Source organism: Ambystoma mexicanum, chromosome 1p (assembly GCF_040938575.1).
Source record: "Ambystoma mexicanum isolate Mex_15411 chromosome 1p, UKY_AmexF1_1, whole genome shotgun sequence".
NCBI classification, from domain to species: domain Eukaryota; kingdom Metazoa; phylum Chordata; class Amphibia; order Caudata; family Ambystomatidae; genus Ambystoma; species Ambystoma mexicanum.
Window position 1 is genome coordinate 648,281,284 of NC_090921.1, and position 27,921 is coordinate 648,309,204.

General features: G+C 48.4%; 1 protein-coding gene across 1 annotated transcript; it reads left to right on the plus strand.

The window, feature by feature from the left end:
* Nucleotides 1–2,713: 2,713 nt before the first annotated feature.
* Nucleotides 2,714–27,921, plus strand: LOC138578291 (mas-related G-protein coupled receptor member H-like). The gene is made up of 2 exons (XM_069649697.1): nt 2,714–3,029; nt 25,904–27,921. The coding sequence occupies exon 2, from the start codon at nt 25,914–25,916 to the stop codon at nt 26,919–26,921; it is 1,008 nt and encodes a 335-aa protein (XP_069505798.1). The 5' UTR covers nt 2,714–3,029; nt 25,904–25,913; the 3' UTR covers nt 26,922–27,921.

Genomic DNA, 27,921 nt, shown 5'->3' on the forward strand with positions numbered 1-27,921 from the left:
AGGCCAAGAAACAGGCCTAGCCTCGGCCCTCAGGCAGGGCAGGGCAATTGGCAAATAAATTAGCAACATTTGTTGCTTTATTACCTTCCCCCGGCCCTGGGTGGCACCGGCACTGCTGGTGCCAGCCAGGCCCATGGGCGCACGTGCGGTGTGCCCTCCTCCAGGCTATGGGCGCGCACTGACACTGAAGTGTGGATCGATTGGGGCTGGCTGGTATTGTCGGCCCCGGCCATGACAGAAAAGAGGAGCGAGTGGGTCACTAAATCCTGAAGTTTTTCCCATCACAAGCACACACTGCCAAGCAGCAGCAGAATCAGCAAATACAAACAGTTGCTGTATCCTGCCCTCGCTGATTGGCCTTGTTTCAGGAAACCCGGCAGTAACTACAGCCTGCCGAGGCAAGCACACTTCTTTGCTCCTGCTCCCGTCCTCGCAGGTGAGGCCTGTTGCTGCATAGGCATTGTATTTATTTTAAAATGGTATTGCGGAAATGACTGGGCCATCCAAGAACAGCCTCTGGAGGCCACAAAGCTAGACACTTTTGTCAAGGCTCAAGTAGTCATGAAAAAGGAAGCGAGCACTGGTGGTGGACTCTCTTCAGGAGATCAGAAGGCCAGTTCTCAGAAGACCTGGGCAGAGTGTCACCGTCAGCAGATCTTAGACAGTTGCACGTTCCAGCGGGGTTGAATTGGTCGGTCCGCTGGCCGGGCCAAAATCACATCGAGGGCGAGGCCCTGGTGGCCGGTACCACATTTGGGCCAGTTTGGGGGTTACTACGCCCCATTAGTTCCCGCTCCCGAGCATATTGTTCGCCGTACCCTCTTTCCTGGGCATGCACTGCTGACTTTATTTTAGTGCAAGAGTTTCATACATTTCACGGTTCGCTCAGACTTGTCTTATACTCTTCTTTGTCGTTGTGCTTCTTTTGTTTGGAATAGCAATCACGCTAATCTAACGAGATAAACAAACACATACATGAACGTGCCTTGTGAATGATGGTGTGAAGGATGGATGAAGGCACTGGACCAAAAGCTGAGCGAAGTCTGCACATCAGCTTGCTTGGGAAAGCGACTCAGCAACTACAGTAGACATTGTCTCCGTGGACGGTTGGCCTGTCTTCCGTATAATGCAAATACCCAGACTTGTAGGATGCATGCTTCACTTTCTTTATTCCATTGGGGGCGACATGCTGTAGCATCAATTCATGGCCTTTAAAATACCCTGCACGGTGAAGCTTCCGATCTCCTTTAACAAAAACGCTGAGAAATGGACATGACTAGCTAACGCTACATTAATCAAAGCCAGGTCTCTAAAGAATGGTTCATGTGTTGGGGAATCACCTGCTCACACTTTCTGTCATGTGACCAACCAGTGCGCAAAAGATGTTTCAGAGCATGGGGCTCTTGATGCCACCCATTTCTGCATTTGATACACCTGCAGCTAAACACCCCCGGGGAGGCAGCTCCTTCTGCATAGTTCATTTCTCTCCCAAGCTCGGGACAATGTTCTTTACCATAATGGAGAATGTGAAAAAGCGCAGTGCTGCAAGGCTGGGGGGTGAGGGTGGAGGGCAAAGCGCACTATGCTTGGGTTACACTGGAGATGCTTCCCCTGATACCCGCAGTACTCCAAGTCCCTTGAAATTAAATTTGTCTATACACTGCACAATGTGCAAGGGCCGCTGTTATTCAAGCAGCACGCGACTAGTAATTTGCAAAAAGTAAACTTAACGAGTCCCAAGAAAAGGTCATCTTCCACCCTTTAAGAATTTGATTGTTTTTGTTTTTATGTTGGGATGGTAGACATCATTTTTCTTTGCAATCTTACAGTTTCCTGGTGTTGTCGGGAGCTAAAATGAGTGATCACGAAGGAAACATTTAAGAATTTTGAGAGTTCACAAGCATGAGTGAAACATACCCCAATACTCGAACTGCCATTTCTCTGCCGCGGTAATGCACTGCAGTGTGTTTCAATGTAAAGTCCACATTGTAATGTCATAATTTTAGAACACCACCTCTCCAACATTTACATTGGGAGCTATGTTGAATTGTACATGCATGTTAACTCTCTGCATATGTTTAAAGTCGACTTTACCACTCACATGGTGTAGTGATATTGTTTACGTGTGTCCCTCCTAAATATATTTAACTTCCCGTGAAATATTTGATGCAATACATATTGCATAAATGCATGTATTTTAGTGCTGAGATAGACGGGCTTGTACTGCTATTGGTGGGTATGTTGCTGGTGCTTGTTCTTGGAGGTTTGAGTAACACTGTTCAAGACCAGTTCATCACCTTTTAAGAGTGGCTAAATGTTTGAGGTCATACGAATGACATTGGTGTAGATCTGAAATTGTCGATTATCTGACCTGAGTCATAGCAGCAAACTGGTCATTGTTACTAAAAATTAAGAACAAAAGCAGACAAACATAAGCAGACATGTTCGGGTTTGACCCTCTTATTGCTGTTTTCTGAGGTTCATGAAATTCAGCAGATGCCAGCATTGACAATTTTGTTAACTTATAGTCCCCACTCCAGCTGCTCAGCCCATGACACATGCATGAGATCACAGTTTGGGGGAGGGGGGTGCCAACGATGCTTCCTGCCTGGGGTGCAATCTGTTGTAAAACCGGCCCTGCCCTTGGCTGTGGCCTTGGGTACGTGGGTGGGGTGGGTAAGGGGACATACATGCTTTTGAAATGGGCTCCATCTCATCTTCAGCTGGCTCTGGTGGGGGCCATCTAATGTCACAGCAGACCTCCCATGGGGTGGTGAACCTCGAGTTTGAGCGAGATTGGGGCTGCCGATCAGAAGAGAAGGTAGGGGAAGCAGAGCCCTTTGTCTGATAAGGACTCCTCTGCTGATAGGCAGTGGGCAGCCAAAGTGCCAGCGAGGCCGGATTTCCCCTGAGCATCACTGGTGTCATCTCAACGACCATCTTACAGGGAGGCGCTGCGCTTCTGGCAATCACGCCACAGTGAGTGCTCCTACCCGGCCCCGAGCAAGCAAGTGCTTCTTCCTTAAAAGGTACGTTTGCTCCTGCTGTTCTCATTCTCCTCCCATTCCGCACTGTGCCCTCCCGACTCACCTTTTCCCCTTCAAGGTATTCCCTCTTTCTAACATCTCAGTCCCTCCCTGTCCCTCTTCCTTTTGTACTTCTGGTGCACATCCATGACACTGATCCCTTCACCCCGCTGTCTCTTTCTCTATGTGTCTGTGACTATAGTGTCGTTTTCTCCCCATGCACTTCTTGTTTTCGAGGTATCCCTGTGTTCCCTCTTGCGACTATGTCCTTCCCTTCTTTTTTTCTCCTCCTCACACACCCTTTCTTGGCTCTCCCCGACCCCCCGTTTGTCTTTCTGTTTTTCTAACTGTTCCACTCTCTCTATTCCGGACTATCTTGGTATAGCTTTCTTTGTTTCACTCATTCGCCTCCTCTTTCCGCTTTCACCTTGTGTTTTACTCTCCTCCCTTCTCTAATTCCCTCTTCATTCATCGCTCCAACCAATATCACTTTATGTTTTTCTAGTGTTCTATTTCCCCTTTCAACTTTCATTGTCTCTGTTTTCCATCCCTCTCTCCCTTTTTGTTTCTTTGACACAGTCAAGGTCATTTTGCAAAAAGTCTGAATTACACCGAGGGGGCCGCCAACATGTGCACTGATGTGTACTGCAGTGCCCTCAGTGGAATTTTCCTGATTTGTTCTAAGAAGTGGAAAAAATGTGTGTTAAGTGCAAAGAACTGTAAACGCCTCCCAGCAATACATGGCAGGCATTTTCAATGAAACCCTATGCAATCCGCCAGCTTTTAGCAGGTGTATAGAGCTGGCAGATTCCATAAGAATCGAATGATTTTCTGCCACCATGAAATCCTAAGGAGCACAAAAGAGGTGTTAACCCAGGTGTAATATTCTTGTGGCTCATTTGAACGCCTCCTTTCTTGCTCCAGGGGATTGTAAACAAACAATGCTAGCCTGTTTTGCCGATTTAAAAGAGTACCATCTGAACAGCAAACTTATACAGAATCTCAACCTAACCCACCCTTTGCCCTTAGATTCCCCCTCATATCGCTCAACCCTCTTCCCATGATAACTATAGACTTTGCTGTCTGCCACTACAGTCCGTCCTGCATACTTCTCTGATCCCAGGGAGACCTTATCCCTACCAACTCCTCTTGACCCAGACTAGCCTGTCCATGAACAGACAGACCTAACAGGCGCTCCTTAACTTCCAAAAACAATTGAAACCTACAATCTTACCACATTTAACTCCTCCCCACTAACCTTCGCGCTTTTAGACCACTCCCCTGGCTAACCTGTCACACCAGGGACCACATTGTAAACTCCTACATGCTTAAGCCTGGGACAAAAATCATCTGTAACTGATCAATGCCATACGACACCCCTTAATGATGAACCCCAACTTCCTGAGTGGTCACACACACTTACCCCTCCCATCTCTGACCAAAACCAACACGGGGAAGAACATCGGGAATTGAACAAGAAACTGAGAGTCAGTGGATAGTGAAACTCCCCAAGCTAATGGATGAAGGGATCAAAAACATTCCTCCTTTTAACTCCTTGGAGCCCCATTCACCAGAGGCGGGCTGCCATGTGTTACGGGCCGTTCCAACTCACCATCCATCGTGGGGTGACCCATATGCCTCGCTCCATCAGGGCCAATTGGGAAAGATAGCACAGACACATTGCTCGAGTATAAAGGCTTGCTTTAATGTGGTAGGCCCATAAACTTACAAACTACAATGAACTAACAACAGACGAATCCAGAGAATAAACCAAAACCATCCCGTTCCCCTATCTTCTCACTTTCAGCAACACCTATATACATTCCTATCAGCAACTCCTGCAGTGCCCCCACCTTTGAAGCCCTCATAATCTACCCTACATGCTGGTAGAAGGGAGCAATAGAACTGGGGGACTGCATCGCTTCCAGGTGAGATTTGGTCTTGTCCTGCTGTGAGTGTATTGGGTCTAATGGCAACAGTTCGCCACTGTTTCTGGATGAGAGTTCTGGATTGTTATATCAGACCCGACACCTTCTCGCCAGACAATTACTAAGTCAATGGACAATTTCTCTCCTAATAGATTCCACAAGGTCTAGGCAATGTTTTCTAGTACTGTGCTTTTTATTGTGATTTTGCTGACATATGTTTCGACCTCAGGGGTCATTTTCAAGGCAGAAGAAACTTAATAAGGGTATGGAAATGTAGTCTCCATACCTGTGCGTGTTCAATCCACGGCTCAGGTGAGTCCCTGTTGATGCCTGAGCGGGCTGTTCAAGTCGTTCGTGCAGCACCCCAAAATCATTCCCCCAAAAATATATGTCTGCCATTTTTATTGGGATGTCAATGGGGGCATTCTCTTATGTATCATTAGCAAGCTGGACCTGGTTGCATTATTCCCGTGTAGCTCCATCAGAACCAAGCCCCCACACTCTTCCTCATCCCACTAGTCACAAATTCAGCCCAAGTCACTCTTCATCGTAATACAACAATGCTAAACCCATAAAGTGTGCTTGGATGTTTCACATGACATCCATATACTTAAATAACGCCACGCATCTTTCTAAATACACTTCACTTGTGTAAATCAAAGGCTGATGTTCAGTTTTCCATCATAGTAGGTTCATTTGGCTTCTTACCAGCTCCTTCCTCATGTCTTTTGACCCCTTCTGCACCTCACCTTCCTAAGTAGGAGTTTTCAAACCACCTTAAACTCCCCTTTCTAAATCTTCTCCTTCATAGTTAACAACATTTGTGCACCGCGGGGATTGGTGCCACCCAAACACAGTAGCATGTTCACGTTTCTCTCATGTAGGCCATGTTCCTCCTCCTTTTTCTTTTACACAGGTGCCTCTTTCTTGCAAAGTTTGCTCTCTTGTCTCTCTTTCTCACTGTCCCCTTTTGAATGCTTGTAGTTGCTTCCACTCTTTTGCTCACTGATGGCCTTTTCTTTCCTCACTCTGACCTCTGTGCTCACTAACCTTCGTCTGACTCCCTCCACACATCCACCCTAACCCACCTTTCTGACCTACCATTTTCCAGCTCCAACTGTACGCCCGCATCTCCCAGCAATTGCCCTCTTCATCCCCCACAAACCTGCTCTTCGCCTCCTGGCTTTTTTCGGGCCACCTCTGTTCACCTTCTCCATACCCTTTTACAACTGATGGTCAGTCCATGAACTCTTAAACTACCACTTCTGCCTTCACTCATTGACTTCTCCATCCAATGAAACTCCACTCCTCTTTGGTTTTTTGCCACTTCTAGTCAATTTGTGTACCCACTTACGTTCCAGTTGAACTCTATGGGTCTCATTACGAGTATGGAGGTAGCCATGGTGCTATTAGCCCCATGGCTGCCTCCATACCGGGCTCCAATACTGGGTCCCTTCAATGGGAATTACCATTCCAACATTGGAGGACCCAGTAATTCCTCCTTGAAGGAACCATTCCCCATTCCCATTGAGCCCCCATAGGGCTCAATGGGAATTGGGAAGGAGCTAATAACGGGCACGTTACAACTGGCCTGTTATTAGCTCCCTCTTCCCCTCGCGTGACCCGGAAAGGACATCTGGTTTTACCAGACGTCTGTTCCGAGTCCCTGCAAAGGGAACCTCGTAATAGGTGCTCCCATAATGAAGGGTGCCCGTCCCGTACCGGCACCCTTCATTACGGGAGCGCCAGGGTCGTAATGAGGCCCTATATGACACACCAACTCTTGTCAACCTGTAAGCCTGTAAGCCTGCCATGACCTTGGTTGATCACTTGGTGCTCTTGCCAGGCATCACCACCCTTGCCACTGTCTTGTCCTTTCCATTCCATCCTTTGGAAGTTCGTTCCTCTGGGTCATTTAAATCATACCTATCTTATACCACCTCGCTGGTCTCCCCTTATTCCCAGCTGCCCTCACCTTCTCTGACAGCCCAATATGCATCTCCCACGACGTCCATCTATTTATTTTTTCCTTGACCATTCCAAGTGTGTGTATCAGCATCAAACAATTTGCTCTTTCCTTCCTACTGGTGGTTCTCCGCACACTGGGGCCCCTGCTTGCCGCTTTTTTCATACCCCAACAGTAACACAATACCTGACTACCAACCCCCAATCCTATGCTCGAGCTTTGCCTCTCGACAAACAGTACTTCAACAAAAATCATAGAGGGCAGTCTATGTGCGATTCTGGCGAGGTCTTCTCAGCCTTTCCTCATTCTTCAACTCCTCTTGGAGTGCGAGGGCTTCTGACCCACCTCTCTGTTCCTCCATCACCTGCTCCCACTACTCTACTCAACCTTTTACCTCACTGATGCCTCTCCTGTGCTCTGAGGTACATGAACTCGGGCCAGGCTGGGCACACATCCATTATTTCCCTCAAGTTTCTTCACCAATTTTTACCCCACTCCCTGCCCCCTTATGGTGTTGCAGGACCAATGAGGGGCCTTCTGCCGCCTTCCCAGTTATTTATCTCTTCCTTTGGTTCTGTTCACACTTTCGGCTGTAGCTCAATACAGGCAAGACCTTAACACCCTGTGCTGCCCACTTCCATGACCTGTGGTATCTGCTGAACCTGTAGCACCAAGCTGGGGGCAACGCCGGTGGCCCACTTCCACCAGTGAGTGGGCACACACCATTCCTCACACTGTGCTACCCTGGCTACCTGCCTGGCCCAAACTCTTCCGGCGTGACCCCCCAGTTGCTACTCTCTCTGCATGAAGAGCACTGATCTCCTTATGGAAGCTGTCCTCGAGCTCTCTCTTCCTACTCCCCCCATCCACTACCAGGCAGGGCCCCTGCCCGTCCCTTCTCTGGTATAGTATGGTAATGTTTATTTTGTAAAGCGCCTATAGACAATGCAAGTGTTTCAAAGCGCTCAAGGAGGGAGGGAACAGGGAAGAAAAACAACAGTCATTCACGATGGAGGGCGGCAGGAAGGCTATTCCAGAGGGAGGCCCCTGCTGAGGATAAAAAAATCCCGCCAAACCTCTGCTTAGAGAACCGGCTCACTCGCAGAAGGTTGGAGGTAGATGAGCGGAAGGCTCGGGAGGGGCAGTATTTAAGAGGGCATCAGTGAAGAAAGGTGGGTCGCAGGCCCCAGAAAGCCTTGTGGACAATGCAGAGGGTCTTGAACTTGATTCTTGCAGCCACTGGGAGCCAGTGGAGGGATTTCAGCACCGGAGAGATGCGGTCCCTGGGCTTGAGGCCAAGGATAAGTCTCACGGCTCTATTCTGGATGGGTTGCAGAGGGCGTAGAGCAGAGGCGTTGAGAAAGAGGCTGTTGCAGTAGTCAAGCCTTGAGAGAACCAGGGCTCTAGAGACATTGGGCCTCATTACGACCCAGGCGGTAAGGGGTTAACGGCAGCGTTAACAGCGCCGACCCTTACCGCCTGAGTACGAGGTCCCTTAGCGCTATGGCGCTTTTAACACCTGCTTTTAGCAGGTGTTAAAATCCATGGCGCTAAGGGACCATGGAGTTAATTACGCCACCGTAATTTACGGTGGCGTAATTAACGCCTTCCCCACTCCCATTATACCCTATGGGGCAAAAATGGGAATGGGGAAGGGTAAATGGGGATTGGGGACTTACCGCCCCGCCAAGGTCGGAATGGGGCGGTAAGTCCGCCAACCACCATGGCGTAAACATAGTTTACGCCATGGTGGTAAAGTCACGGCCCAGGCGGTAACTTACCGCCTGGGTCGTAATGAGGCCCATTGAGCCTCTGGGGGAAGGTGAGAAAACGAAACATACTTCTGAGGAGGAGCAGGTGGTAGTTGGACTTTTTAGAGATGTCCGAAATGTGAGGAGAGAAGGAGAGACTGGAGTTGAAGATGACCCCAATGTTTTTTGCCTCGCATGTGGGTTGGGCACAGGGCCAAGGGAGGCCGGCCAGAGTGAGAGTGGGAAAGCGGGAGCAGGAGTCCCAATGCGAACAATCTCAATCTTACTGGTATTGAGGTAGAGGTCATTGGCAGCACACCATGACTGAATTGCAGACAGACAGTCAGCTATGAGTGAGGTAGCGGAGGTGGCTGAGGGTGGCCTGAAGGAGAGTTGCGTGTCACCCGCAGAATACTGGAAATTAGAGGTGAAACTGGCAATCTCACGTGCCAGGGCAGCCAAGTAGACATTAAAGAAGAAGGGGGAAAGTTTAGAGCCCAGGGGGATGCCGCAGATTGAAATAGTGATAGTGGCGAGAAAGGACCCAAGTTCCACCTGGGATGGGCAGTTGGACAGGAAGGAGGTTAACCACGTCAGAGCCTGCCCAGTGATTCTCAGGGTGTCACGGAGATGTACGATCAGGATGTTGTGGTTTACTGTGTCAAAGGCAGAGGAGAAGTCAAGAAGAATGAGGACAGATGGAGTGTTAGTGTCAAGATTAGAGAGCAGGTCTTCACAGGTGTTCAGAAGAGCAGTTTGCGTGCCTCTGGATGTTCTAAGGCCAGACTGATGGTTGTGGAGGCAACCAGCAGATTCAGTGTGGTTGGTGAGCTGAGAGATAGCCAGCTTCTCCAGTAGATTGCCCAGGAAAGGGGTGATAGAGATGGGGCGGTAGTTTTCCGGAATGGAGGGGTTGGCAGAGGGTTTCTTAAGCGGAGGGTGCACAAGGGAGTGCTTAAGAGAAGTTGGGAACACTCCAGTGGCAAAAGAGAGATTGCAGAGATCAGCCAAGACTGGAGCGAGAGAGACAATATTGTCCTTAATGGTTTTGGAGGGGCAGGGGTCCACCTGTGTGGATGAGGCCTTCATAGACCGGACTTGTCTGGCTACCTCATCAGGTGTGATGGGAGTGAGAGAAGAGAGGAGAAGTGGTTGAGGGACCAAGGGAGGATCCATGGGTGTTGGTGTATGATGTGGTGTGGAAGGGAGAGAGGAAAGGATGTCATTGGTTTTTGCAGTGAAGTGAGAAGCCTGGGCTGAGCAAAGGTCCTTGGTGGGTGTGACAGAATAGGAGGCTGCTACAGGATTGGGCAGTTCCTTACAGACTTTGAAAAGTTTGGCTGTGTTGTTTGATGCCGCGGAGATGCGAGCTTGAATGAAGACTTTTCTTGGTGCGGATGCAGAGTCGCTATTTTCTTTGAAGGAGGCGGCAGTCCAGTTTGTCAGAGGGTCCGCCTGATGCATTCCATTTCCATTCAGCTGCCCTACTTGCGTTTAAGGGCAGCCAGATCAGAGTCGTAACAAGAGTTGCACTTTTTGGAAGGCTTCATTCGGACCCTCATGACATGGGCAAGAATGTCAAGGGTGTTGGAGATAGAGAGATTGAAGTTAGCGAGGGCTGTGTCAGGGTGGGAGTCAGCCTCAGGAATAGGAGGCAGAGTTTAGGTCGAGGCAAAGGCAGACGCTGTCACTCTTTTCATGGGTCTGGTGACTTTGAATCAGAGTGGTCGCACCAGGTGTGCCGATGCAAGAGGAGAGGAGAGCTTTAAGTGTGAAGAGAGAAGAGAGTGGTCCGTCCAAGAGAGAGAGGTAGTGAGAGGGATAAAGAGAGGGATGTCGGTAGAGATGAGATCATCCAAAGTGTGGACCGCTATGTGTGTGGAATGAGAAGGTAAGATAGAGAGCGAGAGGGAATCGCATAGGTTGCGGAAAGGTCCTGAGGAGTCAGGAGAGTCCAGATGGATGCTGAGGTCACCCAACAAGAGGAGTTGAGAGGAGGAGGAGAGTAGAGAGGAGGCCAGGTCACCCCATTCTGAGAGGAAGAGAGTGGGTTGCCCTGGTAGCCGATTGAAGGTGGCCATAAGGAGGGAAGATCTAGGAGAGAGTGAGAGCCTGCAGACTAGGCATTTGAAAGAGGAGTAGGCCTGAGTGGGGATGATGGACACAGGTATCCATTCTGGGAAGATCAATGCCACTGACCCATTGGGCCTGGGTACAGAGAGGATCTTGTATCCTTCTGGGAGGAGTGTGTCAAAACTTGTGACAGAGCTGTCTTTGAACCATGTCTCCGTGATGGCGAGCACATCAAGATCCATGCTTTCAAGGAGGTTGCAGATGTCGGACGAGTGTTTGACAGCAGAGCGAGAGTTTAGCATGGCAATATGGAGCAGCTTGCCGTCTTTCAAGGTCTTCCACGTCGGGTGCAGGGGACAGTGCTCCTCCCCCAGGGTGGCAAGTGAGCCAGAGGAATAGTGGAGGATGGCGGAGGAGCCAAGGCCAACAGGGGAGCTGGGACAGTAAGGCAAGGCCATGGTACCTGTGCAGAGGTGGAGGAAGGCACAGCAAGCAAGGGAGCCTGTGCAGGGGATGAAGAAGGCACAGTAGGCAAGGGAGACTGTGCAGATGAGGACTAAGACACAGCAGGCAAGATAGCCTGTGCAGCAGAGGAGGAAGGCACATTAGTCAAGGGAGACTGAAAAAGCTCTAAAACAACTGGGTTCCTGATCTAGGGGGACAAGAATGTCATCCCTGCCAACACGGAGCCTGACCTACATTCTCCTTTAGGCCGCTGGCAACAAAGTGCCCCTCATCCCCAAACCCTCCAAAAAAATAGAGGCTCCCTCTATACCCATTTGGACTATACCCATAGTCAGCAGGACACCCTGGACTTAACAAGAAGTTCATAGTACTGGTTCCTCAGCGCTGGGACCTAAAATCTGATGAACGTGTGGCTGTATGTGCTGAGCTACAGTTGCCCCAAGAACACTACACGACCCTGTACCTGACAGGCAGCACCCAAATTAGTGGGGGTGGTGACCATCCCCAGCTTCAGTAAACATTCTGTCACAAATGGCTCTGCTCGTCTGGCCTGAGATTCCCTTCCTGCAGAATGCATGAGGGCCCACTAGGGAACCCCTCTCCAATACCAAATGAAACAGCTCCTGCAACCCAGGCACATATCAGAAGAGCCCACACAGCACTCCATCAGGAATGCCTATCCCACTGATGACAGCAATCATTGAGAGCTGGTCACATGTGCCTGAGTGCCTAAACAACGCCTTCCCTTCACTGCTTTATCCACACCAACCTGAAACTCCAGAGAGCTAGCACTGACCACAGCAAGACCCCAGAGATTAAGTGAATATTGGCATCATTACCACCCACCTCACACCCACGAAGGCCTCACTCAGACACACTGAAAACCAATACCCACATCACACCCTCCATGTCCCAGGTGAACAGATGAAGCTATTGAAAACATTCCTCTTTTCCCGCAATAATGCCCGCAACCAACAATGTTGGGTCTTCACATTTTTATAGCTGTACCGACTTACCCATAGGTACTTAGATAATTTGCTCCGCCTATTACGAGGGGACGGGATTACTGTTAGAATGCACAATCCCTTACATATACACCACAGACTCACGGGAGCGCTATTGTGTACGTTCTACACTTGGGGGTGAGTCTTTAATTGTTACACACTTTATATTACCCATGAAGTCCTATTCTCCTAGCGATGTATCTCATTAGATCAGGGTCCTCAATATTTATATTAGTTATTCGTAGTACAGTCATTTTTTACTTTTACCTGACCTAATAGCATTACCCGTAACATAAGGCCTAGGCACTCAATCTAAATATAGTCAATGTATGCCCCTGTTCTGGTTATTAGTAACCCTGTGCAGACCGAGGACTATTCCGCTAGAATAGTGAGACTACACTCCAAGATGGCGCCGTTGGGAGCCGATCCATCTGTAGACAGGACCGAACCATGCTCATATGCGCGCACGCACACACGCGTCGCCATAGCTACTTGGTTTCCCAGATACCAGCCGACGCTTGCATTCACAAACCTGGTGGTCGGACGAGCTGCACAGACTAAACGCGGACGTCCGCGCATACCTACAATTCCTGAAAGAGGTATGCGCGGTACGTTGGCTATATCACTGGGCACACAATATGGTGTAACTCATTTCACAGTGATGTAGAGAACAGATTGATTCTGAGCCCTTTCTTTTGTTACTGTTTCCTGTACATCCGAAACTAAGCATATTCCGATTACGGCCGTAGTCTTCTACCTACTCTCAGGAAACATTATCTGTGTCAATATTTGATGACCCTCTGATAATGGTTGTACTTTACAGAGCCCCATGGGGGGTTTTGCTCTTTCCCATTAGACTTGCCCGTTCTGTAAAGACACTTGGGCTTTGCAACCAACTTGGTCTCCAGGCTATGAGATTCCAGCAGCACCTAATGAGCTGACTTCTGGAATATGCTAAGATATTGAACACAGATGCCACTTCAATTCACCATTTAAGGACACCGTGATCCACCGTTCATCCACAATTGGATTTTCGGCTTACATACCTTCTAGGTGAGTTGGCATAAGAGTTACCCCTCTGACTATTATTCATGGCACGTTTTCTTTAAGCACTTTAGAAAAGCGGAGGCTTATTGCTTTTCTTTGCAGCTGCAGCAACTTAAGACTGACAGCCAGTCTCCCTTTATATATGAATTGAGGTGCCCCCAAAAGAACCTACCCAGGTAATTTTTTAACCCTGCAAGCAGGTTCAAAGTTCGAGTTAATGAACCGAAAGTGATAGAAGAGTTAGTAATTAGCTGTTTCCCACTTTCTTTTAAATTTACAGGTTGTAAGTGATTTCACTATCCTCAATTGGAACCTCTGAGTAGGATTTCACCCATGAAAATCTTATCCCTGACGAATGTTCCTCATTTATTTGTACAAGAACAGAAACATGTTGAGACTACTGTACTCTGGATGCTAGCAGAGACATTCACAACACTTTCCTTTTCATAATGGTTATTGAGTTGAAGAGTATACACAATGACTGAGACCATTGCGTAACTACAGATTGATTTGTTGCCTAACAATCCATTAATTGAGGTTGACGCTTTCCTATGGTACCAATGTTTTAGACTTATTTTTGATGTTAGGGGGCCTTGATGCTAACCCTCATTTAACTGGTTAATACTTGTTTTAACCAGTGTTTCAGATTTATTAAAATATTTGTGTTTGTGAATTGTTTATGAACTCACCAATTCGTTTCGATTATCACTATTACCTGTGACGTTCTACTCTATCTCATAGATTCTAAATAATCTACCCACCCCGGGCCTTGATAGAGTGCACACTGCCAACCCTGGTTGGCGTAGTGTGTACCGGGATTCCTCTTAGATCCCTGTTTGTTATAAGACTTCCTTAGCAATAACTTTTATTGTGTCTAGGTGGATAAAAACATAGATCGAGGGTCGGAGTGTGATCCACTTTTTTTATTGTGTTCAACCTCTTAAGGAATAACACTGGCGGTTATGATATGATATGATATGATGTGGCATTTATAATGCGCCTGTACACAAGTGCTTCTAGGCGTGACAAGACAAGGAGGGTGAAACAAAGGGAGGACAAAATAACGATCTTACTAGGCCATGTGTCATTCAGATCGCCCACGTGTGGGGAAGTGGGAAGGGGAGACGTGCAAGTGGGGCGGGGAAGGGGGAAGTGCAGTTAACTCACAAGTGCCGTCAGCGGGTGGCTCATAAGTGCAGAGTGAAGGGACTCTAGAGTTGCAGATACAGACCCTTATGTGCTGGGGAGCCCGGAGGCAGTGCAAGGGCAACTGGACATGCAGGAGCTTGGGCCCGAGCTCAGAGGGTGACCAGGTGACCAGTGCGCAGAGCAGTCAGGTGCATCAGCAGGGGAGAGGAAGAGGGAAAGCGGAATCAAAAAGGAAGGTCTTGAGTTGCTTCCAGAACTAGAGGTAGTTCTGATCAAGCTTGAGAGAGAAAGGAGGCCTCAGCCGAGGAGATAGATCTACCCCCAACTCTCTTCTTGGAGAAGCAATATGACCCTCAGAGAGTTAGAGGTGGGTGAGCGGAGAGCTTGAAAAGGAAGATATTTTGGAAGAGAAAGTTGAAGGTAGAGCGTAGCTGTCCCAGGCCCCAGAAAGCCTTGTGGATAATTCAGAGGGTCTTGAAGTTGATCCTTGTAGCTACGGGGACCCAGTGAAGAGATTTCAGAGCTGGAGAGATAGAATCCCTGGGCTTGAGGCCAAGAACACGTCTTGCAGTCCTGTTCTGGATAAGTTGTAAAGGTCCAAGAGTAAAGGCAGGAATATTTAGAAAGAGGCTGTTGCAATAGTCCAGCCTAGAGAGGACCAGAGCTCTGGAGACAGTGAGCTTCTGGGGGAAAGTGAGAAAAGAAAGAATACCTATGAGGAGGTGCAACTGATAGTTTGACTTCTTAGAGATGTCAGAGATGTGAGGAAAGGAGGAGAGAGTGGAGTCGAAGATGACAACAAGATTCTTAGCCTCACATGAAAGAGCAGGAAGAGGGTCCAGAGTGGGTGACCAGAGAGAGGAAAGAAGGGTTGCAGGTGTCCCAATGAGGAGGATCTCATTTTTACTGTCATTAAGGCAGAGATCATTGGCAGCACACAATTCCTGAATTGCGGCCAGACAGTCTGGTATGAGAGAAGAAGCAGAGGTGGTTGAGGGGAGCCTGAAAGAGAGCTGGGTGTCATCCGCATAACATTGAAAATTGGAGCAGAAAGTAGCGATGCAGTGGGCAAGAGATGCCAGGTAGTGGTTGAAGAGCCAGGGAGAGAGGCTAAACCCCTGGGGAACACCACAAGTAGAGAGAGAGATAGAAGATAGGAAAGACCCCAGTTGGACCTGAGAGTGTCGGTCGGTGAGAAAGGAGGTCGACCAGGTCAGGGCCTGATCAGTAATACCAAGGTTGTCGAGAAGACAATTGAGCAGGATGGCATGGTGGACTGTGTCAAAAGCAGAGGATAGATCGAGGAGAATAAGGACAGAAGGGAGATTAGAGTCAAGATTGAAGAGCAAGTCTTCACAGGTTTTCAGGAGAGCAGTTTCCGTGCTTCTGGCAGCTCTGAAGCCAGACTGGTGGTCATGGAGGCAACCAACAGATTCAGTATGTAGATTAAGCTGGGAGATGGCCAGCTTTTCCAAGAGTTTGCCCAGGAAAGTAGTGATGGAGTTTGGGTGATTGTAAAAATCAGCTAAGGCTGGAGCAAGGGTGTCAATATGGTCCTTGATTGTTCTAGATGAGCAGCGGAGAGACTGCTTTGACGAGACTTTCATAGATCGGCCTTGTCTAGAAACATTGTCAGGGGTGAAAGGAGGAGGAGAGACGGCCTGAAACAGGCCAGGAGTGGTAGAGGATGATGAAGAGGAGGTAGAGGAAGAGAGGGTGAACAGGATGTCCTGAGTTTTAGTAGTGCAATGAGAGGCCAAGGCTGTGCAGAGGGAACTGGAGAGGTAGAGACTGCAGCAGAATTGGCCAGCTCCTTGCAGATTTTGAAAGGTTTGGCCGAGTTGTTAGATGCCGCAGAGATACAGGCTTGAATGTAGGTTCTCCTCTTAGAGAGGACAGGGAGTCTGTACTGCCTTTGGAGCAGGCGGCAGGCCAGTGTGTCTGGGGGTCTACCCGATGCCCTCCACTTCCTCTCCGCCGCCCTAAACTTGCATTTAAGGGTGAGGAGGTTGGAATCGTACCAAGAGTTGCACTTGGATATGGGCTTCAAGTGGATCCTCATGACAGTGGCAAGGACATCCAGAGTGTCAGAGATAAAGAGATGAAGGTTAGAGAGAGATGTGTCAGGGTGTGAATCAGGCAAATGTGCAGGAGGAGGAGAGAAAGTAGCGATGAAAGCCTCAGCTGACACACGCTTCATGAGTCGAGAAAGTAGGAGGCAGTGCTGGAGTCGGCTTGACCTGCGGTGAAGAGAGAGAGAGGTGGGAAGAAAGGAGAAAGTGATCACTCCAAGAGAGAGGAGTGGAGAGAGGGTTATAGAAGTGGAGGTCTGAGGAGATCAGAACATCCAGTGTGTGCCCTCCAGCGTGATTTGGGGTCAAAGTGAAGAATAGAGAGAGAGAGAGAAGAGAGTTGCAGAGGTTGCGAAAGAGTCCTGAAGAAGGGCTGGTAGCATCCAGGTGGATGTTCAAGTCTTAGAGGAGGAGAAGTTGAGCGGTAGAGGCAAGGAATGAGGAGGAGAGATCAGCCCAATCAGGGAGGGAGACGGCGACCTGGCCAGGCAGCCTGTAGATAGTGGCCACAGTGAGAAAGGGTCCAGGAGAGATAGAGACCCTGTCTCTATAAAGGTCATCTGTAGGCATTCAAAGGAGTGCTGCATTGGAATGATAGAAGCAGGGATCCACTCTGGGAAAATCAAGGCTACACCCCCAACAGGACGGTTGGTTCTGGGTTCAGAGAGGATCTTGTAGCCATTGGGAAGGAGAGTGTCAAAACTCGTGACAAAGCTGACCGTGAACCAAGTCTCGGTGAGACCAAGTACATCCAAATCAAGCTCTTCCATGTGACAGCAGATGTCAGAGGAGTGTTTGACAGCTGAACGAGAGTTGAGAGTAGCGATGTGGAGCAGGTTGCCACATTTGAAAGACTTCTGTGGAGGGGTGCAGGCCATAGGTACACCCTGCAAAAGTGTTGGAGGTGCCCGAGGATGGGCAGAGAAGGAAGGAAGAGAAGGCAGTGTAGTCAGAGAAGGAGAAGAGAGTGCCAGAGGGGTGGCAGAGGAGGGAGGCAACAGGGTAGCCAGAAAAGCAGCAGGTGGTCCCGAAGAGGTGGCAGAGGAAGGAGGCAATAGAGGAGCCAGAGAGGGGTAAGATGGGATAGCAGGAGAGGAAAGGAAGTTGATAAGGCGTGGGAAGCGTCTATCAAAGAGGACATTTGCCTGTGGGCCCTGGACCAAGACGGTGTCATTTAAGTAGACATTAATGATGGTCTTAGAGGAGTGGAAGGGGCCAGGACGGCCTTCCACCGGGTGCCACCATTTATGGGAGAAGAGGAAAAGAACAGAGACCAAATGGGGGGGGGTCCATAGGCCTGGAGCGGGAATGACAACGAGTATGTTGGTGAGGGTTTGTCCGGAGGAAGCATTGGTATAATTATATCAGTGATAGGGAAGCCTGTTTTGGAGACCAGGATGTCCCTTTTGAGCTTCTTCCTGCTGGGCCGAGTGAGAGGGATAGGATAGTCGATAGAAAAGCAGTTAGAAAAGATAGATGAGACAGAGAACACCATAGGGGGCGCGGGGAGGAATGAGGAGGGTAGGGAAAAGGAAGCTCATGCAGGTCAGGCGGGAGGGGAGGTCATGCAGGGGGGCAGACAGGAGGGAGGCACAGGGGGGACTCATACGGGATGGGGGCACAACAAAGAACAAGATCAACAGACCTACAAATCAGATGCAGTACAGAAACATCAGAAAGAAAAGAGCACAAGAGGGAACCTAAAAGTAGAGAATGCAGATGCAGTACAGAACCATGGCAGAGCACAAAGCACAACATGAAACCTGGACGTGAAGAAAGCAGATGCAATACAGGACCAAAAGCAAAACACAGAGGTCAGCAGGGAACCTAGAAGTGAAGAATGCAGGTAATTGCAATGTGATGCCACAAACCGTGGCTAGCAACACAATATTAAGAACCGTAGAGAGCACACACTAAGTTAATACGTTCAGCAAGGCACAGAACACAACAGGAACCTAGAAGAAGAAAGCAGGCAATGCAAAGTAATGCCAGAAAAACATTGGAGCACGAGACGGTGTCAGAATAGTACACAATTGATAGAAGAGGGAAGGGCTGAGATGCAAAAGGAATAACGGGAAATGCAAGGGGGAACGGAACAGGATGCAGGGACCTATGATACGAGGGAGCGCACGCGACTAGAGAATCAATGGAGTGCACACGGCCAAGTTGTGCGATCCAGGTTGTGGGCTAACTATTTGAGCACAGCACAACACACACAGATTAAACTTTCCCAAAAGAGGAAAAGGCAAGGTTTTTGAGCACAGCACAATACAACACACCCAGATTTGACTTTCCTAGAAGAGGAAAAAGGCTATGTTCTAGAGCAGAGCACAATACAACACACCCAGATTCGAATTTCCTGATCAGTCGCAGCCGGTCGACAGCTGCAGGCTAGGTGCTACCATGGCGGACACCAGCAGGCACCACTGGAGCTGTCCTTTGCCTTTGGTCCATGGCCGAGAGGGCTGCCATGGCAGGGGATGCCTTGGGTGGCCGATTTAAAGGGCCCGCCAACTAATGCGAGCACGGTGGGCGGGAGGAGGGAAGGCCAACAAACAAGGAAGCAACCGGGACAAAGGGAGGGGGAGCGGGCACACACGCTGCAGCACAAGAATACAACTTTTACAAATGCACAACTTACTGTGCCACAGAGCCCCTGTCCTCACCCCAGCACCGGAGAAGTTGACATTGGCGTTGCCTGATGATGGTGGGCATGGCCTGTGGGAACAGAGGGAGAAAACACATGTTGGTGCATACTTCCCTGCTGTCGAGCAGCCGTTCGGGCCTTGGGTCCTCCTGGTCTGAAGAGGTCCAAACATGATTTGCCCTTTTCTCCGTCTGCCCTTCACTTCAGACGCCCGGATGAGAGACACCCTTGATCTAAGAGTTAAGAGCAGAAAGGAAGAGGCAGGGCTTAGAAGGTGGGTGGTGCTTAGACCATCTGACCTAGATCCACTTGCACATGCTCCCCATCTGCAAAGGGAAAGAGACTGGAGGGCTACTTAAGTAGGGAAGAAGAGTGGCAAAGAGGAAGGCACCAACAGTTTAAAGTGATTGACAGGTTGGTGGGGCTTAGGCCAAGTGACCTAGATCCACTTGCACCCGCTCCCTATCTGCGAAGGAAAAGAGGTTGGAGGGCTTCTTAAGTAGGGAAAAAGAGCAGCAACCAGGAAGGCACCAACAGTTTAACGTGATTGACAGGTGGCCGAGGGGCTTAGGCCAGGTGACCTAGATCCACTTGGACCTGCTCCCCATCTGCCATAAATGAATATGAAATACACACAGAATAGCACATTTGTAATGCTTTAAGGTACTGAAACACTAATGTAAGGGTGGTTCATGTACATTAGGTAATGTGTGTGAATGAGTGGGTGCATAATGGTTTGTTGGCTAAGTGTGCGTGTGTGAGTGAATCGGGAATGGATGCACATGTAAGTGAGCAAGTTAAAGATGTGTGATGGTGTGTGTTTGTGTTCAATGCCTGGATTACTTACCGATAATCATCATTATTTCTAGCCCCATTCTTTCTCATCCCAGTACTTGCCTATGAAGCACCTTACCTCATACGTAAGCACTGGGACAAGGAAGAGGGATGTGGATGTAATGCTGGGCAGAGGAGCTGACTTTGGAGTTTGGGGGTTGGAGGAGAGTGGGAGGGTAAGAGGACTTGCAGGGGACGTGAGGGGTTCGCTAACATTTAATGGGAATCCACGATAAAGCAGGCATGATATATGTTATTAGCGGATAGACTGACATTTTGGTACAGCCAGTCTAGTCAATTCTTACTGTGGCATGACATTTATACTGGGCACCTTTGATGAAGTAAGCGTGATAAGCATTGTTACCTTTCTAGATTGGCATTTGGGTGCAGCCAGTCTAGCCTTTCATTACTGTGGCATGTATATTTTTCTGGGCATCTATGATAAAATATGATGAGCAAGATAAGTGTTATTACATGGCTAGATTGGCATTTTGGTGCAGCCAGTCTAGGTATGTCTAACTGTAGCATGGCATTTTTTCCTGTGCACCATAAAGGTTACAGTAAACGTGATAGGTTTCTATTACGTGTCTAGCCTACATTGTGCAAAATGTGTTGACATGTTTTCTTATAGAGGCATTTCATATTAACTAGCAACGCGGTAAGATAGCTAAGCGGGTTGAGCATTCGCTGCTATGATCTATGTGTGATGTGTGATCTGACACCTATACCAGTGCTTCCTCCAGACCCTCACCGACATCCTCTTTGTTGTTCCCTCGCCAGACCTTTGGACTCTTCGTTTGGTCTCTGTGCTCTCTCCTTTTTCTTCTCCCGTTAATGGTGGCACCCTGTGGGAGGACCTCCTGGCCCCCTTCCACTCCTCTAAGGTCATCATTTATGTTTACCTGAATGGCACCGTCTTTGTCCAAGGCTCTTTGGCCAACCTTCTCCTCTTTGATAGATGCTTTCCTCATCAATTTCCTTTCTTCTCCTGCTGTCCCTTCTCTCCCTTCTTCAGCTTTCTTGCCTCCCCCCCTCTGCCTCCTCCTTGGCTTCCTTGCACTTTCCTCCTTGCTCTTCTGACCCCTAGCAGGCTCCTTCTACACCTCCGCAGGGTGTACTTTTGAAATGTACCCCTCCCCGGAAGTCTTTCAAGGTTGGCAACCTTCTCCATATTGCCACTCTCAACTCTCGCTCAGCTGTCAAACACTTCTCTTACATCTGACGCCTCCTGTAAGAACTTGATCTTCATGTCCTCTGTCTCACCGATACATGGTTCACGGCCAGCTCTGTCACGAGTTTTCAAACTCTCCTCCATGATGGCTACAAGATCCTCTACGTGCCCAGATGCAACCGTTCGGAGGGGGTATAGCCTTGATCTTCCCGGAGTGGATTCCTGCCTTTTTCATTCCTATGCAGGACTACTCCTCTTTCGAATGCCTTGTCTGCAGGCTCTCTCTCTCTCCTGGCCACTCCCTTACAGTGGCTACTATCTATCGGCCACCTGGTCAGATCACCTCCTTCCTCTCTAAGAGGGTGAACCTCTCCACCTCCCTCCTGGCCTCGATCACTCAACTCCTCCTTCTTGGAGACTTTAACATTCACCTGGATGCTTCCTGTCCCTCCTCTGGACTTTTTCGCGACCTCTGCGACTCTCTCTCTCTTTCTAGTCTCCCCTCTGGCCCGACTCACTCTGCAGGGCACACTCTGGATTTTCTGATCTCCTCAGACCTCACCCTCTCTATCCACCTCACCACTCCTCTCTCCTGGAGTGATCACGTTCTCCTTTCCTCCCATCTCTCCCTCTCTACTCCTCAGGCCAAGCCAACTCCAGCACTGCCACCTACCTTCTCTGTCATCCGACCCATGAAGCGTGTGTCAGTTGAGGCTTTTGCTGCCACTTTCTCTCCCTCCTCCTCCTCCTCTGGCTGACTCACATCCTGACACAGCCCTTTCCATGCTCCACTCTTCTATCTCTGATATTCTTGATGTTCTTGCCCCTGTCATGAGGATCTGCTTGAAGCCCAAAGCCAATTGCAACTCCTGGTGTGACTCTGACCTCGTCACCCTTAAACTGAAGTGCAGGGTGGCTGAGAGGAAATGGATGGCTTCTTGTGCATCCTCTGACAAAGTGGCCTGCCGCCTGCTCCAAAGGCAATACTGGCTCTATGTCTGCACTAAGAAGAGAGCCCACATTCAAACCTGCGTCTCTGCGGCATCTAAAAACGTGGCCGAACTCTTTAAAATCTGCAAAGAGCTGGCCAATCCTGCTGCAGTCTCTACCTCTCCTGTTCCCTCCCAGGTCCTCTGCACGGCCCTGGCTTCTTCTTTCATCTCTAAAAACCAGAACATCCTGTCCACCCTCTCGTCCCCTCCTCCTACTCCCTCTACTCTCTCCTCTACTCCAGCCCCCTGTGGCCACCCCTCCTCCCTCTTTCTCTTCCTTTCCTCTGTTCTCCCCTGACAATGTTTCTAGACAAGTCCGATCTATGAAAGTCTCATCAAAACAGGTTCTTCCTGTCCTTACAAAACCATCAAGGACTACATTGACACCCTCGATCCTGGCCTGGCTGACTTCTGCAACCACTCCTTCACCACTGGAGCATTCCCTTCCCCCCTGAAGCACTCTCTTGTGCACCCTTGTCTCAAGAAACCCTCAGCCGACCCCTCCTGCTCGGCTAACTATCGCCCAATCTACATCACTTCTTTTCTGGGAAAACTCCTTGAAAAGCTGCCCATCTCCCAGCTTAATCTTCACACTGAATCCGTTGGTTGTCTCCATGACCATCAGTTTGGCTTCAGAGCAGCCAGAAGCATGGAACCTGCTCTCCTGAACATCCGTGAAGACCTGCTCTCTAACCTTGATTCTAATCTCCCCTCTGTCCTCATCTTACTCAATCTCTCTTCTGCCTTTGACACAGTCAACCATGCTATCCTGCTCAATCGTCTCCGTGATGACCTGGGTATCACCGATCAGGCCCTGGCTTGGCTGACCTCATTGCTCTCTGATTGACCCTCCCATGTCCAACTTGGGTCCTTCCTTTCCTCTATCTCACTCTCTACCTGTGGTGTTCCCCAGGGGTCTAAACTTTCTGCCTCGCTGTTCAACCAATACCTGGCACCTCTCGCCCACCGCATTGTCGCTCTCTTCTCCAGCTTTCGGTGCTGTGCGGATGACACTCAGCTCATTTTCAGGCTCCCCTCTGCCACCTCTTCTCCTTCTCTTATTTCTGACTGTCTGTCTGCTATCCAGGAGTGCTGTGCAGCCAACGATCTCTGCCTTAATGCCAGTAAGACTGAGATTCTCCTCATCGGCACACCTGCACCCTCCTAGCCTGTCACTCTCCGGCTGGCCTCCCTTGGCCCTCTTCCTGCTCCCACCTGTGAGGCTAAGAACCTAAAGGTCATCTTCGACTCCACGCTCCCCTTTTATCGTCACATCTCTGATGTCTCTAAGAAGTCAAACCACCAACTGCACCTCATCAGACGTATTCTTCCTTTCCCCAGAAGCTCACTGTCTCTAGAGCTCTGGTTCTTTCTAGGCTGGGCTACTGCAACAGCCTCTTTCTAAATCTGCCTACTTCTACTCTCCACCCTCTGCAACTCATCCAGAACAGGACTGCAAGACTTGTCCTTAGCCTCAAGCCCAGGGATCGTATCTCTCCAACATTGAAATCTCTGCATTCGCTCCCAATGGCTGCAAGGATTAAGTTCAAGACCCTCTGCATTGTCCTCAAGGCCTTCTGGGGCCTGGGTCCTCAATACCTCCAACTCTCTCTTCGTAAATACCTTCCCACTTGAGCTCTTCACTCCTCCCCCTCCAACTCACTCTGGGTCAGTCGCTTCTCTAAGCAACGAGTTGGTGGTAGATCTCTTTCTTCGGCTGGGGCCTGTCTCTGGAACAGCCTCTCTGCTTCTCTGAAACTCGAGGAAAACCATCTCTGTTTCCGGAAGCACCTCAAGACCTCTTTGCTTCTGCCCTCTCTCTTCCTCTCCCGTGCTGATTTCCTGTCTGATACTGCACCTTACACCTAGCTACCCACTGATTACGGGCCCAGGTCCCTACCCGCTCAGTTGCACACCCGCACTGCCTCCCAGCAACCCTTGCACTAGGGTCTGTATCTGTAACCCTACAGTCCCCATAACTGCACTTTTGGACACCTGCTGTCTGCACTTACCCTTGCACCTGCCACCTGCTGGCCGCACTTCATGCTATTGTTTTGGTGCCATGCCCCCTCCCCTTTCCCCTGGCACTTTTACCCTCCCCCTCCCCTGCACTCGCGTGATCTCAATGTCATTTGGCCTAGTAAGATTGTTGTCTCTGTCCTTCCTCTGTTCCCCCTTCCTTGCCTTGTTGTGCCTTGAAACACTTGTGTAAAGGCACTTTACAAATATCATACCATATCATATCACATCATGTTGCAAAATCCCAGCAAGTCCAATTCAGCCTTTCATTCTTCTGAGGTTGATACATGAGTACCAACTTCAGTTGGGATGCTAATTGTATGTAAATATGTCTATTTAGAGTGCTTTTGCTAAAGCACTATATCAATAAATCATTACCATGAATTAAAGTATTAATGCTTGTGTGCACTGTCGGTGACTTGCATCTGTTGGATTTTTGGATACTGTATTATCACAGCAACTGGAAATGTAGGGGCTCTACTTATCATATAATGGCAATAATACTTGACATGCAGCTATAATTGTTATAATATGTAAATAACTGGCCATACGATGCTGATGTGGCATATCCATGGCAGTGCCTCGGCATATGTTGATTCTATTGGGTCTACCCTCTCATATCAGGACACCATCCATGGCATATGAAGGCAACATCCTTGTTAAAATGTGGTTGGTATATAAAACCATTTTGTATACAAAGAAGGACATCAGGATTTAAATGCACCTGGGTAAAACCTGGTTCAATATAGACCTTCAAAATATAAAGATCTGGTGCACACTTTCCGTGAGTAGCAGAGACCACAACATAAGGAGTGCAGAGAGGAAAATAATTCAATTTGCTCTTGAATGGGTACTCAAAATGTAATCAACAATGTATTATTCTAATTATAAAAAATTAATACCAGTTTAAAAATTACAGGTAAGTTTACAGATACACCCTCTAATGTAATCAACAATGTATTATTCTAATTATAAAAAATTAATACCAGTTTAAAAATTACAGGTAAGTTTACAGATACACCCTCTAATCAGCGTGTCATAAAACACTATAACATACATGAATTTAATATAAAACAGTCGCAGGTATATCAAATATTCTTGTCTACCTTAGTACCTATTTAAGCTGCTTCCAGCGATGTTACTTCCGTTGATGTCACCAGAGCTAAAGAGGAATGGATGCCATATGGGTCAAAGTCTATGTGACACCACTTCCTGTGAGGTAATCAGGTGTGTGATATCACTTCCCTACCCCTGGCATTATGGTGAATTGATGTCCCTGACTCCACTCCCCACCTAACCTGAGACTGGGTGATCTGCTTCACCTTTCATACTCCCCAGGTTGCTTGTAGATCGCTGACTACCAAATTGCCTGCCCTCGATCTCCCTGTTGTTAGCTTCCTGTTCCCTCATATCTCTAGTTCCTCCACCATGTACTTCCTCCTTTGACTTGTACAGCAATCTGTGTCTCCCAAAGTTGAATCTGCACTCAATAAATACTTTAATAAGAATATTAATGTCTTTTCTTCTGAAAGGTTTGAGGGAGGGATGGTCAGTCTGCTGAGCCCTGTTCCTATTTCTCGCATAATCCATCATAAATGATAGGCGAGTCTCAAGAGACATTTGGAGTACTTGTTTTAAATGTGCTAGATTGAAGACGCAACATGATTCTATTGGGGGTGTGAGCTCTTTTGTTTTCTGAAACCATTTTCTTCTGGTGTAATTACTCTTCTCTGCTATTGTCTCTGTTCCATTTTGACAGGTCAGAGAAAATGAGTGAAGTCCCCGATGGGCCCACCAGGTGGGAGGACCTCGCCAGCTCTCTCACCTCTACAGGGACTGAAGATTACGATATTTTTGCAGATTTTAATGACACAGAGAATGATTATTCCGAGTATTCATCGTATGTGGCTGTATTCTCCTTCCTCATTGCCATTTGTCTCTTTGGAGTTGCTGGGAATGGGATCGTTTTCTGGAACTTGATGTTTCGCATTTCCAGGAGTCCCTTTACCACATACATTTTAAATCTGGCTACTGCAGATTTTCTTTTTCTTTTAATATTCTCCATGACGTTCCTGATTCTCCTGATGGACATGCACGGATTGATCAACACAGCTGTTTCCTATGAGATTCCTGTTGCGGTGGCTCTATTCGGGTATCTCACCAGCCAGTGCCTCCTCACATCTATCAGTGTCGAGAGGTGTCTGTCAATCCTATACCCCATCTGGTATCAATGCCACCGTCCCAGGCACCAGTCTGCCATTGTATGCACCATTTTCTGGGCCCTGTCATGTACAATTCTTGCAGTAGAGCTTTTTTATTTTGGCCAAACAGAGGAATCTACAGGACTGGACATATTTCTGAATGTTTTATTGTTTTGTATTTTTCTACCCCTGATGATTCTGTCAAATCTGATATTGCTCATCAGGATCTGCAAGACCTCCATGAAACGCCACCCACCGAGACCCTACATTCTTATCATCACCACGGTTCTTGTGTTTCTTATCCTCTCTGCCCCATTCTCGTTGATCAGTTTTCTTGAAATGTTTCACATTGCCTCTGTGGACTCTTTTGCAATGGTTTTCTTTTTCAGCTTCTGCCTTAACAGTAGCCTCAACCCTATTATCTACTTCCTAGTGGGGAGCCTCAGACGGCGAGGACAAAGGGGCTTTTTTAAAGGGGCTCTTAGGAATGCCTTTAAAGAAGAGCCCGAGTCATCTCAGCTCGAAGAAAGCACCTCCACGCACCAAGAGAGTCTTAGAATGAGTGCTCCACTTTAATTCTTCTGCGTCACTATGAACATGCCCTATCTCCAGGATATTGCGGCATGAAGGAAGGCGTATTTTATGTCTCTGCTGGACACATCAACAGTGACCAATTAAGACTATGGGCTCTATCACGAGTTGGACGGATCTGTAAAAATGCGCCGGTGACGCTACAACTGCCGCATTACTGCTCTGCCCAATCTCGAGTTGGGGGGAAAGTGGGAGGTTTACCTCCAGCTTTTTGCTGAAGGTAAAAACCTCCCCTTTATGCACGTTTTTGGCGCTATTAGCACGACGCTAATTTGCGCCGACGCTATTAGTGCCAGGAAAGCCTTATTGGGTCCAATGGACCCAATGAGAATGGAGAGTTACCACCTTACCGCTACGAGGGATCTGGTGCAAATTGTGCCGGACCAAGTTGTGGTAACGCTATTAACGTTGGGCGGTATCCCTGCGCATTTATCGCCAGGATATCGCCCAACTCGTGATGATCCCCCATACAGGCTTGTGATTGTCATACATTCTTTCCATTCTTTCAAACTGTCCCCTAATGTCTGAGTATGTCAACACCAAGCTCTGTAGACTTCATTCAGTGAGGGAATGTTTTGTTAATGGATAAATAACATTTTAGCAAGGATGAATTAATTATTTCGGTTTGAAAAGTCAACATCTTCAACATTTGAGGCACTTTTGTAAAAGGCTTAATGTAAGGTTTATAGTAGGGTTTGAAAGGGTCAGTCTATATTGTGCACTGTAAACATTCTGCACTTTGTAAAGGTTGACTGGTGACCAGATTTGACATAAAAGAGCCCAATAGGTTTTTAGTACATTCAGTACCTGGAAGGAACAGCTTGCTACACGTCTCGGCACATTCTGTGTGTGTGCATGTGCGACTGTAGAGCAGTAGGCAAGGAAAGAAATGGCGCTGAAAATCCTCTGGTTCTTCACCTCCAACTTTGCAGTATTGTTGGTCTTCGCCTGGTTTCTAATAAAAGGAATTTGGAACGGAATCAAA